Source organism: Pinus tabuliformis, chromosome 8, assembly GCF_031772625.1.
Source record: "Pinus tabuliformis cultivar Carrire ecotype Pingquan chromosome 8, CPIR1, whole genome shotgun sequence".
NCBI lineage: Eukaryota > Viridiplantae > Streptophyta > Pinopsida > Pinales > Pinaceae > Pinus > Pinus tabuliformis.
In genome coordinates, this window is record NC_142294.1 from 769,645,814 (window position 1) to 769,659,628 (window position 13,815).

Consider the following 13,815-nt stretch of genomic DNA (forward strand, 5'->3'; position numbering starts at 1 on the left):
TTCAATTAACTAGATCAGAGAAAATGAACTTGGCAAACTCACCATTAAACTTGGCAAACTCACCATTATTTGTTCATTCCATATAGTATAAAAGGCCTCACAAAGATGTGAACACTGGTTGGTGTTCTTTAACGGTTACAATTAGGTTTTTTATTTTTTATTACTTTAGGTTTTAATTATTTATTATTTAGGTTTATTACTTTTAATATTTAGATTTTAGATTTTATTATTTAGGTTTACATTAGTTTATTATAGATTTTATTAGTTGACAATTATAATAATATTATAATATTAACATTAACATAATAATATTAGTTAATGTGGTTTATAAAAAATAGAATGAGGATTTCAGTTATATTAACTATATGTATCAATGTGTTTGTGCTAATTTATTATAATGAAAAAAGTATTCTAATTGTATTTGCAATTAAACATAATTTCAATACTTTTACAATATTTCAAAATTTAGCATATAAAAATTTAAAAATAATAAATTTTAAAAAAATTGTTAATTAAAATAAATAAATTTTTAATAATAAATTTTAAAAAATTTGTTAATTAAAATAAATAAATTTTTATTAAAATTATAGTTAGAATAGAGCAACCTTTTATGATAAGATTTGTTTTTACAATATTGCAAAATTTTATTTTATAAAAAAACAGTCGTTAAATTAGATGATTCAACTTTTGATAAAATTATAATTAAGATTATAAAAAAAAAAACAAATTCTTTGAATCAGATGACTCAACTTTTAATAAAATTTTAATTAAAATTATAACAACCATTTCTGCGAAGGAGAATTTTTTTGGTGTTTTAAAATATATTTTCGAATGTCTGATAAAAACCCGTGAAGCATACCCAAATAAACCACAAAAAAATATTATATTCAGACAAAAAAGATTATTATCACCGTGTGAAATAATAAATCGTTTTTCGAGAAACCGTGATAATCAGTCTGACAATACGGTCTACGGTGTAATAAAAATGGTTCTGTTTCGGGAAATCAGTTAAGCTCTTTCGGGCAGGGGTTAAATTTGACGGGTGACCTTATCAGTCAGAGAATTTTTTTATGACGGTTTTATTTTTAAATTGTTCATCACATGACTTTTAATATTTATTTGTACAAGTTTCATCTAATTTTTGCAAATTGTATTTATAATTGTTACAAAATTTCCATGCTTTGTTGTACCAATTAACTTAAGTGTCATTGCTACACTTTCATTTAAGATGTGTTGATGACACTTTTCTGTGATTTTTCCAGGTTGTTGAAATATAGAGCATGAACCTCAATGACAATTCTTTAGAGCTTTTCTCCTTTCTTCATCACCATATTTCATATAATGGCTCAGAATAAAGAATTTCCCATTCTTAATTTATTTTCTGGAAGATGCTTATAAATTATAAAGAGATGATTATATTCAATCATTGAGTCTAGATAGCTGGTCACTGCTACTAGCCCCATTATTTTTCATTCAAGGGTAAATAAAACCTAGATGTCAACTCAATATAAGTAATTGAGGTCTCAGGTCTCGGTTCATAAAGGCTTTGGGTCCTAGATCACAAGTCCTAGACTTCTAAAGAATTTGTCTTCCTGTGACCAGACATGATCAAGTTCAGATCACCAAAGAGTTCATTGCACCCAGATAAGCCAGGTACATTTGCTGCCTGGACGAAGGTGGGGTGATCTGTGAACTCTTTGTGTGCTCCTGCATGCATAACAGTACATTGAATCTAGACATAAATTAGCTGAATTGAAAACGGACACTAGCACAAATTCAACTAAATCAGGCTCTGATATGCAATTTGACACTGGAAGAAGATATCTCAAGTTCACCCAAATGGGTTCAAATACTTGGAACTCCACCTCAAATGTTAGAAACCAAACAAGCAACCTTTAGCTTTGTAACATCAAGTTACATATCAGACATTCGTTTGGTTAGGCCTGTGCTAGTAACATAAATTCATTTTCAATAAATGACTAGTCCAGAATACTACGACCCTGAATTTAGTAATTTACTACATATTGGACAAAGGAAATTAAGCCGGGAGAAGCAAAAAACACAGGAATCATGCTAAAGAACTCACTGCAAACCACCGAGTATTTGGCAGGTAGATTCCACCAATCTTCCGACTCTTAAGGTCATGGATCAGCCAGTTGATGGAGGTGTCAATATCCAGAATTCCATTTTTCTCCGTTGTATTGAAGCGGGGAACTACAAATTTGATGTGGAGCTTCCTTTGCAAATACGCAACAACAACATCCATGGATTCATCCTGGAGAGTAGAGATAGTTTTTGTCTTCTTATCATATGGGCGTCCAATGTGAGTCATGATAATGGGCCTGCACATTCCAGTTTCAGTTCAAATGAGCTCATCACTACTACCTATGCACAATAAGCTGAACTAAACACAGGATTAAGGGGTGTAAAATAGGTCTAGAAGGTAAACAGTTGAGCCCACCTTCCACCTCGCTCGACTATGTTGTACATAGTTGGTAAAGTGACATCAATTCTGTATTGATCTAGTATTTTACCTGCACCCACCACCATTAAAAACCTTTGAGACACCTTCTAATGAAACAGAATCCAATGATAACACCTTAGAACATACTCAGAACAGTAGATCAATACAAAGAACCCGCACTCTTTTAGGTTAACAAATCAACAATAGAACTGGCATCACAAAACTGTCAGGCAGACTACTACCAATGGCCATTAATTTTAATTTAAATATTCAAGATCTGAGGCTAGAAGTGATTCAAAAATTAAAAAAAATAAAAAAATGCTGCTATGAAACCCTGAAATAACTGTTTACAGTATAAATGGAACCTGGAAACCTAAAAATTCCGGGAACTAAAAAGTTTTAAAACAATTTTCTAATGTAGTTTCACAAATTTTACAAATTTTCAATGTTGTTTTACAAATTTTGATGTACATTTCATAAATGAGTCATGATATATAATACAAGGAAAAACATATATTAGTGCTGAAGCCTGGGACTGCCTCTCTCTTTAAGTGAGGAAAGAGGAGGGCTAGAGAAAAGCATTACACAGACAAGCATTACAAAGGAAAATAATTGGCTCAAGTATGCAGGTAGGGAACATCAAGATATAAACAGATGTAGCCTAGATTAAAGATGGCCAGCTCTCATGGTCACACTGAAAGATGTGCCATATGTAAAAATGCCAACTTGTACAAAGGAATTATGCTGAAGTCCAGGACTACCTTTCTCTTTAAGTAAGGAAATTGGGGGGCTAGAGAAAAGAAGTTCAAAGGAAAGACAAGCATTTCAAGGGAAAATAATTGGCTCAAGTATGCAGGTAGGGAACATCAAAATCAAACAGATGCAGTGAAGATTAACATGGAAAATAACAATTAGAGATAAGAGAACGTGGAAGAGAAAGTATGGATGCTCTAGGGCAGAATTACAATGCTAAATATGAGGCGAGGTTCTCAGGGTGATAAGGTATTCAGTTCCCCCTGTTACCTCTGAAGAATCCTTTTGGAGTGGATGAATTGGTAGCAAAGGAGGAAGACACTATTCAGCAAGACAGTTCGAGAAAAAAAACCAGTCCTCAATCATATTCTCATAAAAAATGGTAGCAAGTTTTATAACTATAATAATAGTGTTAACATGATAGTTCAGATTATTCGAATAAATTCCAGATGAAGCAAAATGCCCTAAAATTGCACTGGAAAACGACCCTGAGAATTCAAAAAGAAGGGGATTTGATAAACATTTGGGGTAATGAAATAATGAAAGAACTGTATACTTGCCTTTCTTCACAACGTTGTGATCGACCCTGAGAAGAACGACCTTGTCTCTGAGATCAGCATCCTGCAGCAGAGGCAACCTCGGATCGATCTCCACTTGGTCAATTCCATCCTCCACGCTGTAACCCACACCCAGCCCATTCTCTGAATTATACTTAGCCATAGTTCTTGATTAGTATTTCCTTGATTACTGATCCCTCGTTTGTTATGGGCATCGACCCTCTCGCTTAATTTATATATGCTCAATCCAGCCATCTTTACCAGCCACACCCCCAAATTCGTCGGTATTTGTCTAGGTTCGGTGGGATTTCAAGTAAACCGCGGCGTGGAGAACTTGCGTGCGGGGAAAGTCTTCGATCCCGAAAACCTTTTCGTTTCCAGTGATTGTGTCAACTCTGGCTTCTGGAATTTCGCGATAGCCATGAGGCACAGCTGAGCAATAACCGTTTGTAAAACAGAAATTTCAAACTGAAACCCCATGGGAGCCCGGTATTGCCCACAAGGCAGGAACGATATAACTGTCTTTACTGTCACGTGTTCCCTCGGTTGTTCTCGTTATGTGCAGGACTCACATTTCTGTTTCGGATGTACAAAGTTCGAATCCCAGTCAAAAACCCCATAAGAATTCTCCTCTCGTTATCTGCCAGGACTCACATTTCTGTTCGAGAGATACTAAGTTCGAATCCCAGCCCCAATCCCAATATAAGCATTTCTCTTCCTCGGCGCGGCTTTTTACGATGCGCAATGTTCTAGTCGCTACCACCTTTTACGCTGACGGCATAACCTACAAATTATTCAGACTGTTGGATTGCACATTAGGGCGTAATCATGATACCACCTTTTACGCTGACCCCTTCTGATGGTCCAGTGTATATATATAATAATATATATATAAAAAAAAAGATTAAAACTTGTTAATTTTCAATGTACCCGTCAATATGACTTTTTCAAATATTATTAGCCAGTCAGCGATGATGTGCAGATTTGGAAACCAATCGTATTTAACGTGTAAAAACTCAAAAAACAGGCATACGGGCGTCAAATTGAACCCCTGCTCTCGGGTCAGTTTTACCTTATTTCGTTGAAAATTCTCCACCGACAACATAGTCGCGGGAAATTTTGCTCTTTCAGCCATAAAAATTTACAACAAAAGAAATCAAATCTAATCTAATGAAAAACATCGTTAAAAAAATGGATCTTAATTTAAATTTTGAATGCTAATCCTTTTATGCTTTCTAACCAGGAAAAAGCACATTAGCTATGTTATCAAACAGTTTTCTAAAATTACAAATTACAAGTGAAAACAGTTTTATATACTTTTATTTAGCCATTACTGTAGTTTTTAGTGTATTTATGGATTAAATATGTTTAGTTGATTTATTGATTTGTTATTCTCAATTTTTGAATTGACAGGTTTATTCTATAGTCCAATATGATGTATAATGTAGTCAATTAGTCATCAAAATTCAAAGTTGAAATTTAAGTAATATTGATGAAAATAAAATTTTTAAAAAATCTTAAAAAAAACATAAATAACTATACCGAACATTTATACAGAACATTTAAATAATATTAGGTAATAAAAAAAATTGTGCATAAGAAAATTAGATCTCTTGGCTCATGTTACAATAAAATTATGCTGGTTAAATAGTTTTGACTGTTTTTTTATATAGCCGTTAGCGTAGTTTCTAGTTTATTCAGCGGTTGGTTCCCTCGCTTGCTTTTTCAAATTTTATATAGATTTGGCTGTTTCTTATCTAGCCGTTAGCGTGGTTTCTAATATGTTCAGCGCTTAACTTGGGTTTGGTTCGCATGGGTGCTTTTTAGCTATAAGGTAGTTTCGGGTTTCATTATCTGAATGTTGCATACTATCGAGTTGATTCCACAGGAGGTTCTAGCAGTTCTTTTTGGTTTTCAGCTTTGAGGGGGTTTGTCTATTTCATAGTTTCTAGAAGGTTCAACGATTTTGGCTGTTCCAATATCGAATAAAAGGACTATATATTCCGTTCACTCAATTGGGGAGTGCGGAGAGTTGGAATCACTACAACTCTAATACATGATCAACCGATAGTATAAAAAAAAATCTCGACTCCAATAATTGGACCGTCATGTCGACAATTCAAAACCGCCTTTATCTTCTCCCTGCATTGCTTGGAAACCTGGATTTGTGCATAAAGGCAAGCTTCCGCGCGTTTGTGTGAAGCCTGGATGGCTCATCAAGGATTTAATGGGGTTGAACCTCAGACGTTTACAATTCAAATTGGCCAAATTGCCATGTTCACCATTGAGAGTGTATGCAATTGCATCGACTTCAGAGCTTGTGTGAAGGAGAGTATCTCACTGAGGAAATATCTCGCAACTAAGGTTGACACAAAATCTGGAACTAATCGAGTGAAAAAGTCTCACAGATTCAGCTGGGGTTCTGTTGCCCTCTGTGAGATTTGAAAATACCAGAAGAGCACTCCAGTGTCTTCCCAAGGCACTCAGGACTTCAAGACAGTTTTGAGATTCCTGTTGGAATATTAATTCCAACTGCCGTGCAGCAGCAGCGAGCCGCAATAGAGGACTTATGAAGGAGTCGGCTTATTCACGCCACCGCCATAAGTGTCTTTTCACCGTTTGCCTGTTTGTGTTCCCAAAGCAAGAAGAAGATCAAATCTGGGCTCTGCGTCATAACTGCTCACCAAACAGCATTAAAGAGGAAGCATGGCTGAGAAGGAAAGTACCAGCCTCGAGCCAGCCGCAGCATTTATTAGTCTTGGGTTTCCACATAACCGACTCAAGCAGCACAACAGAATGTCAAAAGATCAGATCTGTTCAGTATGAGCGGCAGATTGCAACAGAGTCTCTGTCAGCAAGTTGAGGCGGTTGATGGATAAGTTATGACCGCCTCCTGCACTATATATGTGTAGAGCCACAGCAGTGTTAACAACCCCGTAATGTAGCGCAGCAGCGCTCAAATGTAATTTCTGTGTTTTTAAGAAAGAATGTGCAGCAGCATGAGCTCACATGAATGAAGCCCTTTTTGCACAACAGTGCAGGGATTGAAAAGTAAGTTAGCAACAGCAGCAGCTGAAGAATCACACAGAGCAGAGGAAAGCACGCAGCAGCGTGAAGAGGAAGAAGAATAATTTCAGAACAGTGAAATGCACAGCAGTGCAGAAATTTGAATGTAATTTGTTTTTTTTATGTTCATCTGTGTGGAACAGAATCGTTCCTTAGTGAATTTCTGAAGTAGATGTTCAGCAATAGAAGTTTTGAAATTCCCTCAGTATGAGGAAGACAAATCTGTAACAGTTAGTTTATTTTGATAAATACAAGTTAATTTCTTCCTGTTGCTGTTACACCGTCACCGTTGCTGAAACACCTCGTAACTCAAAAATTACTTGACGTCAAAAGTTTACGTTGCTGAAACACGACGATCAGCGTTGCTGAAACACCTGTTTCAGCAACTGAAAAAAATTGTGTTGCTGAAACACCGTTTCCAGCAAGCGATTTTCTGTTTTTCTGTGTAAAAACAGAGTGCGATTTTTGTCTGTTTGTTATGGGATTTATCAGAAAAATCCATCATGGTATCGGAGCTAGTCCAGGCTCTTTGAAGTGTCAAAGAAGCTGAAGGAAGATTTCTTGCAGCAGCAACTTCTCCAGCAGTGTGAAGACTCAGCCAAGAAAGAATCCAGGTATTTCTCAGATTAATTTTCTGTGTTGTTGTTGAAGAAACAGTCAGTGATTTTAAAAACACAGTCAGAGATTTTAAAGCCTAGATAAGAATGGCAAGGTCTAAGAAGAAAGCCTCCAGGGCTGTTAAAAATGTGTCCCCCCCTACTAAACTAGAAGGCAACCCATTAGAATACATTCTATTTGAAGTTCCAAAGTTTGATGGAAACTTTGATGTATGGGAAATAAAGATGAGGGCTTTCCTAATGTTTGAAGGGATTGAAGTCTGGGAGTCAGTGATTGATGACAGCAATATGGATAAAGAATCCATGGAGTATGATGCACAAGCAGCAAAGACTATCTTGGATGGTCTCCCTGATTCAGTGAAGAAGAATCTTGGAAAATATTCATCAGCAAAGGATATATGGGACAGACTGCATGACCTTCATGCAAAGGGAGCACTGACCATGACAATGAGTCAAGAAGAACCCATCATAGAAGCTGAGAATGAAAAGCTTGACCTCATCAAGCTTCAAGTAAAAAAAAGGGATGAAGAGTTAGCCAAGCTCAAGAAGGAGCTTGACCAATGCAAGAGGAAACATCATGAAGAAGTCATATCCATGACAAATCAGCTGAATGAAGTAAAGAAGCAGGCAGATGTCTTGTCGAGTCAACTTGAACAAAGACACAAGAAAGTGAACAAACTTGTAGAAGAGATTGGACAGTGCAAGGCAGAGGTCTCCTCCCTTAAGTTCGAACTACAAGAAGCAAGGAAGCAGGCAAAAGGAGCTGAAAAGAAAATGGAGAGCAGTCAAGCAGAAATCTCCAAAATGAAGTCTGATATTATCTCCTTTAAAATAGTAGCAGCTGAAGCTACTCGTAGCAAGGAAGATACTGAGGGACAGCTAGCAAAGAAAAATAATGAATGTGAAAAGTTAGAAGAAGAGATTGTCCTCCTCAGGAAGAAGGTTGAAGGGATGAACAAGATCATGAAGAGCTCTCAAGCCTTGGATGATATGCTCAGCTATCACAGATCTCCATATGATAAATCAGGACTTGAGTATGTAGGTGAACCCTCAAACAAGTATGAGGATGCCTTAAGCAAAGGAGATGTGAAGAAGCCAGAAAGAGATGGTGATGCTCCTAGTTCCAGCAAAGGCAAGGAGAAAAATGAAGGCAGCAATAGAAGAAATCCTGCTCCAAGCATAAAACCAGCTCCAAGAAGAAATGTAGCTGATGTCAAAGAGGCAAAAGGCAATGGTTATCATCAAAGGATCTCAAGGCAGCAAGGCTTCAGAAGTACATCAAGGAAACCTCCATCTCCCAGGTACCAAAGTTCATTTTTTGGTTATTGTTATGCTTGTTCAAACTTTGGTCATATGGCAAAAGACTGTAGAGCATTTCATGGAGATAGATGTTGTGGTCCCCAACAATCTCCAAGAAATAATTTCACAAGAAGAAATCATGAATTCTTATTCATGAATAAAGTTGAATGCTTCAAGTGTCATAACATTGGGCATATGGCACGTGACTGTAACTTGACATGGGCTCCTATGCAAGCTAGACCCATGCAAAAGAAGAAAGTTACACAAGTATGGAGAAGGAAGGAAAGGCAATCTGAAAACCCCTTGAACTCCCCAGTGGATCTAAATTTGTTTTGAGAAGAGTCTGCTAAAAGAAGACAAGCACACATTAAAGGGGAGCTTGTAATTTTTGTTTGCTGAATTGTATTAACAGTCATTTGTTGATGGAGGATGTATTGCAGCGCAGCAGTTGCAAATGAAATTTTTTGTTAATCCCTCTAAAAGGTAATATGCAGCAGTGATGAAATCAGCAATGTTTTTGCTTTGTGTTTATACAATATGCACAGAAATGCATAAACAAGAAAAGATGGCAGCGCTGAAATGTAAAGAGCAGCAGCGAGATAAGAAAAATATGCAAAGCAAGAAGACCCTCACAGCAGTGGGAAGACAGAACATAAAACAGCAGTTTGGAAATTTTTGTTATGGAGCATATGCATTGAAATGCATAGCAATGGAAGGTAGTTTCCTTCTATGTAATGTGAGAGAACATACTCACAGCAGAGTGAGTACAATACACAGCAGTAAAAAATGTAATGTTTTTTTTCTTCATATGCAATGCAGCATGCAAAGAAATGCATAAAAAAAAACAGGCACAGCAGATTTTTAATGCACATGGGTGAATGATAATGTGTGACAGCAGAGAAATGAAAGGAACTGCACAGCAGTGCATTATGAAAATAAAAAAAATGAAGATGAAGATTGTGTGAAGCAAGGGTGTAAAAAGAAAAGGCAGCACCCCGTGTTAATTTTTTTTTTGTTGTGTGGAGAATGTAGCGCAAAACAGCGTGATGGCAAGAAGGAGAAGCACAGTAGTGCGAAGAAAATGAAACCAGAACTAAGAGAGAATGAAGAAATGCGTTTTTACACAGCAATGCAAATAAGAAAATGCAGCAGCATGAAATTTGTTGAAGAAATGAAAGGTAATGGCACAGCAGCAGTGCAAGTGTAATCAATGAAGGGGAGCATGCAGTGCGTATTTTTGTTGTTAAATGTGAAAGGAATGCGCAGCAGCGCAAGAGCAATTTGAGAAGTTATTTTATGCACAACAGTGCAGTGATAGAGAGAGTGCTGAAACAACAGTGCTGAAACAGAGTGCTGAGACAGAGTGCTGAAACAGCAGTGCTGAGATAGAATTGCTGAGATAAAGTTTTGTAATGGAATATGCAGCAGCATAAATGTATTGAAAATTTTACACATAGCAGTGTAATGTTTTTCAGGAGAAGACAGAGTCTGTAATGAATAGCAGTGTAGAGCATATTGCAGCCTAAGCACTATTGTGAAGATGCTCTCGCTGTGTTTTGGAGCAGCAATGCATTCTACAGGCGTGTTTCAGCAACTGTCTGCGAGATGCTGAAACACGTGTTTCAGCAACAGACTGTGTGACTGAAACTGTGTGTTTCAGCAACAGCCTGGCTGAAACTGTAATTTTCTGAGATAGCAGAAATTGGTTTGTGGAACAAAAGCGTTCCTTGGTGAATCCCTCTATCAAGAGGAAGATGCTTTTTAGCATACACATGGTAAATCCCTCTATCAAGAGGATGATGCTTTTCAGCATAGTCACAGGTGAATCCCTCTCTCAAGAGGAAGGTGCTCTTCAGCACATTGTTATGGTGAATCCCTCTGTTATGAGGAAGGTGCTCTTAAGCACAGTCTCAGGTAAATCCCTCTATTAAGAGGAAGACAATTTTAATTGGTTGTGGAACTGCATCAGAAGCAGTTGGTGAATTCCTCTATGAGAGGAAATGTTTGGGTACGACAGAATGCCCAGCAGTTGAAATTAAGGGGGAGTGTTGGAATATTAATTCCAACTGCCGTGCAGCAGCAGCGAGCCGCAATAGAGGACTTATGAAGGAGTCGGCTTATTCACGCCACCGCCATAAGTGTCTTTTCACCGTTTGCCTGTTTGTGTTCCCAAAGCAGGAAGAAGATCAAATCTGGGCTCTGCGTCATAACTGCTCACCAAACAGCATTAAAGAGGAAGCATGGCTGAGAAGGAAAGTACCAGCCTCGAGCCAGCCGCAGCATTTATTAGTCTTGGGTTTCCACATAACCGACTCAAGCAGCACAACAGAATGTCAAAAGATCAGATCTGTTCATTATGAGCGGCAGATTGCAACAGAGTCTCTGTCAGCAAGTTGAGGCGGTTGATGGATAAGTTATGACCGCCTCCTGCACTATATATGTGTAGAGCCACAGCAGTGTTAAAAACCCCGTAATGTAGCGCAGCAGCGCTCAAATGTAATTTCTGTGTTTTTAAGAAAGAATGTGCAGCAGCATGAGCTCACATGAATGAAGCCCTTTTTGCACAGCAGTGCAGGGATTGAAAAGTAAGTTAGCAACAGCAGCAGCTGAAGAATCACACAGAGCAGAGGAAAGCACGCAGCAGCGTGAAGAGGAAGAAGAATAATTTCAGAACAGTGAAATGCACAGCAGTGCAGAAATTTGAATGTAATTTGTTTTTTATGTTCATCTGTGTGGAACAGAATCGTTCCTTAGTGAATTTCTGAAGTAGATGTTCAGCAATAGAAGTTTTGAAATTCCCTCAGTATGAGGAAGACAAATCTGTAACAGTTAGTTTATTTTGATAAATACAAGTTAATTTCTTCCTGTTGCTGTTACACCGTCACCGTTGCTGAAACACCTCGTAACTCAAAAATTACTTGACGTCAAAAGTTTACGTTGCTGAAACACGACGATCAGCGTTGCTGAAACACCTGTTTCAGCAACTGAAAAAAATTGTGTTGCTGAAACACCGTTTCCAGCAAACGATTTTCTGTTTTTCTGTGTAAAAACAGAGTGCGATTTTTGTCTGTTTGTTATGGGATTTATCAGAAAATTCCATCAATTCCAATCGTCTATCGTGGCAGCTCTGCAAGAAGCGGCTGAGGCATACCTTGATGAGTTGTTTGAAGACAAAAGAAAAATCTATGCGTCATCGAGGTTTCTTTGGTTGCTCGCAAAGTGTTTGTAAAATGCCTAAACGGGATAGGTGGGGTAGTATGCAATATGTTTGTCAAAAATTTTCACTAGGACGAAGAGGGTAGGTACGCATCTATCCCTCACTCCTTGCAGAGAGAACTTGTAAAACAAGGATCTTTAGCTTCAGACTTGCCCGATTTCACCATATTTGTAAAACCTCTTTCACAAGGGATTTTTTTTTTTATGATGTAAGGAGCTTTGCTACCAAACTCCAAGAACATATAGGAATTCTCGCTGTGCTTTTGAGGCTTTTGTACAGAGGCATGATACTAAGACAGGAATTCCTTCGAAGTGATTATGGCATCCCAAATAAGGTTTCAATCTCCCCCTTTGCAAGAGGAAGTCCTTCTAAGTGATTATGGCATCCCAAATAAGGTTTCAATCTCTCCCTTTGCTTTGCAAAGGGGGAACCAAGGGATGGGGATCGTTCTACTACTACGCCTAAGTCTTTAAAGGAAGCCCTCAAGTCTGGTCCCAATTCTTTGAATTTTAAGGATTTTTCAGCTCTGAGCTTTGTAGTTGAGTACTCACTCGACACTCTTAGCCTAGAAGTGACAAATGTTGGTATTAATATGAAGGCAATAGATTTTCTAGGATGGGCAACAATATGTCACTTTAACATACTTTGGCCCTCATCATCTGGGCTTAGGGACTAGACATATAAAAACTAGACCCATAATTTGGAATCAATGTTTTGCTCTAAAGGATTCTTTTGTGGTAGTCTTCAAATGCCACAAGGATAAACATAAAGTCCTTGAACAATATACATGGTTTGGGGATAAGTTGGTCTTTCCATTTAACCATGGTTTCCAGACTTTGATCCTCTCACTATGTTGACAATGACTACTTCAATATGGGTAAGATTGCCTAATTTTCCCATTCACTTCACCCATCCAGGTCTCTTAGAAAAAGTGGGCAATTTAATTGTAAGATTTGTTAAAATAGGCGTGGAAAGACTTTCAAAAATCATTTTCACCTATGTCCACATATGTGTTGAGGTAGACTTCGACAAAGGCTTGCCAAATAAAATAGAGCTCAAGTGGTTGGAAAATGTGTTTCCCAAACCTTGGAATATGAAAATATAACTTTCAAATGTCGGAATTTCCAACAGGCTAGTCACCTTTAGGATGTATGTCCCTTTTTGTATGGCGCTCCCTCTTTGCAGGCAACTAAGAACTCTAGCTACGGTTGGAGGGATCCTAAAGAAATAAATGAATCCAAAGTTTCAACTGGATAGGGAAGAGACAACTCACAACATCCAGAGTCAGGTTCTGGTATGTAATCCCCCCCAACTCTCACTGGGGCTCCAAGGATACCATCTCATTCCCCAATAGGGGTGAATCATCCGAGGAAGGAGAAAGGAGGAGTTTTATCCATATTTGTGGTGGCAACAAGTGGGCACAAAATAAACCTTGAATCAGACCTTTCTGATAGTTATAAGGAAATGACAATTATAGTTGATTCCATGCAATTGAAAGTATCTCACGACAATAGCTAATTGAAGCAACCACTACTGGGATGGATAATTTAGTGGGATGGATTGAATTTCGTAGGCAAAACAAGAAAAAAAAAAATTGGGTCCTGTATTGAGAGTTATTTTCCTAGAATGTAGAATTTGAAGTGGGTTTATGGGGATTTCCATTGATGTAAAATGACGCATCTCTATTTTATGATGGTGTAATCCTTTTGCTCTAGGGATTTCTTAGGGTATTGGGGTTGGTAGAGTCTATCTAGCATTTTTGGATATGATTTGACCTCTTGGGTGTGTAGAAAAGAAAATTGCACCCCAAGGAGATCTGTATGAAACACCATGTGATCGTGT

General features: G+C 37.7%; 1 protein-coding gene across 1 annotated transcript; it reads right to left on the reverse strand.

Annotated features, from left to right (window-relative positions):
• Positions 1-1,180: 1,180 nt before the first annotated feature.
• LOC149237851 (uncharacterized) lies at positions 1,181-4,541 on the reverse strand. The gene is made up of 3 exons (XM_089366877.1): positions 3,778-4,541; positions 2,462-2,534; positions 1,181-2,342 (listed from the first exon to the last, which is right to left on the reverse strand). The coding sequence occupies exons 1-3, from the start codon at positions 3,935-3,937 to the stop codon at positions 2,069-2,071; spliced, it is 507 nt and encodes a 168-aa protein (XP_089223003.1). The 5' UTR covers positions 3,938-4,541; the 3' UTR covers positions 1,181-2,068.
• Between the last annotated feature and the right edge of the window lie 9,274 nt (positions 4,542-13,815).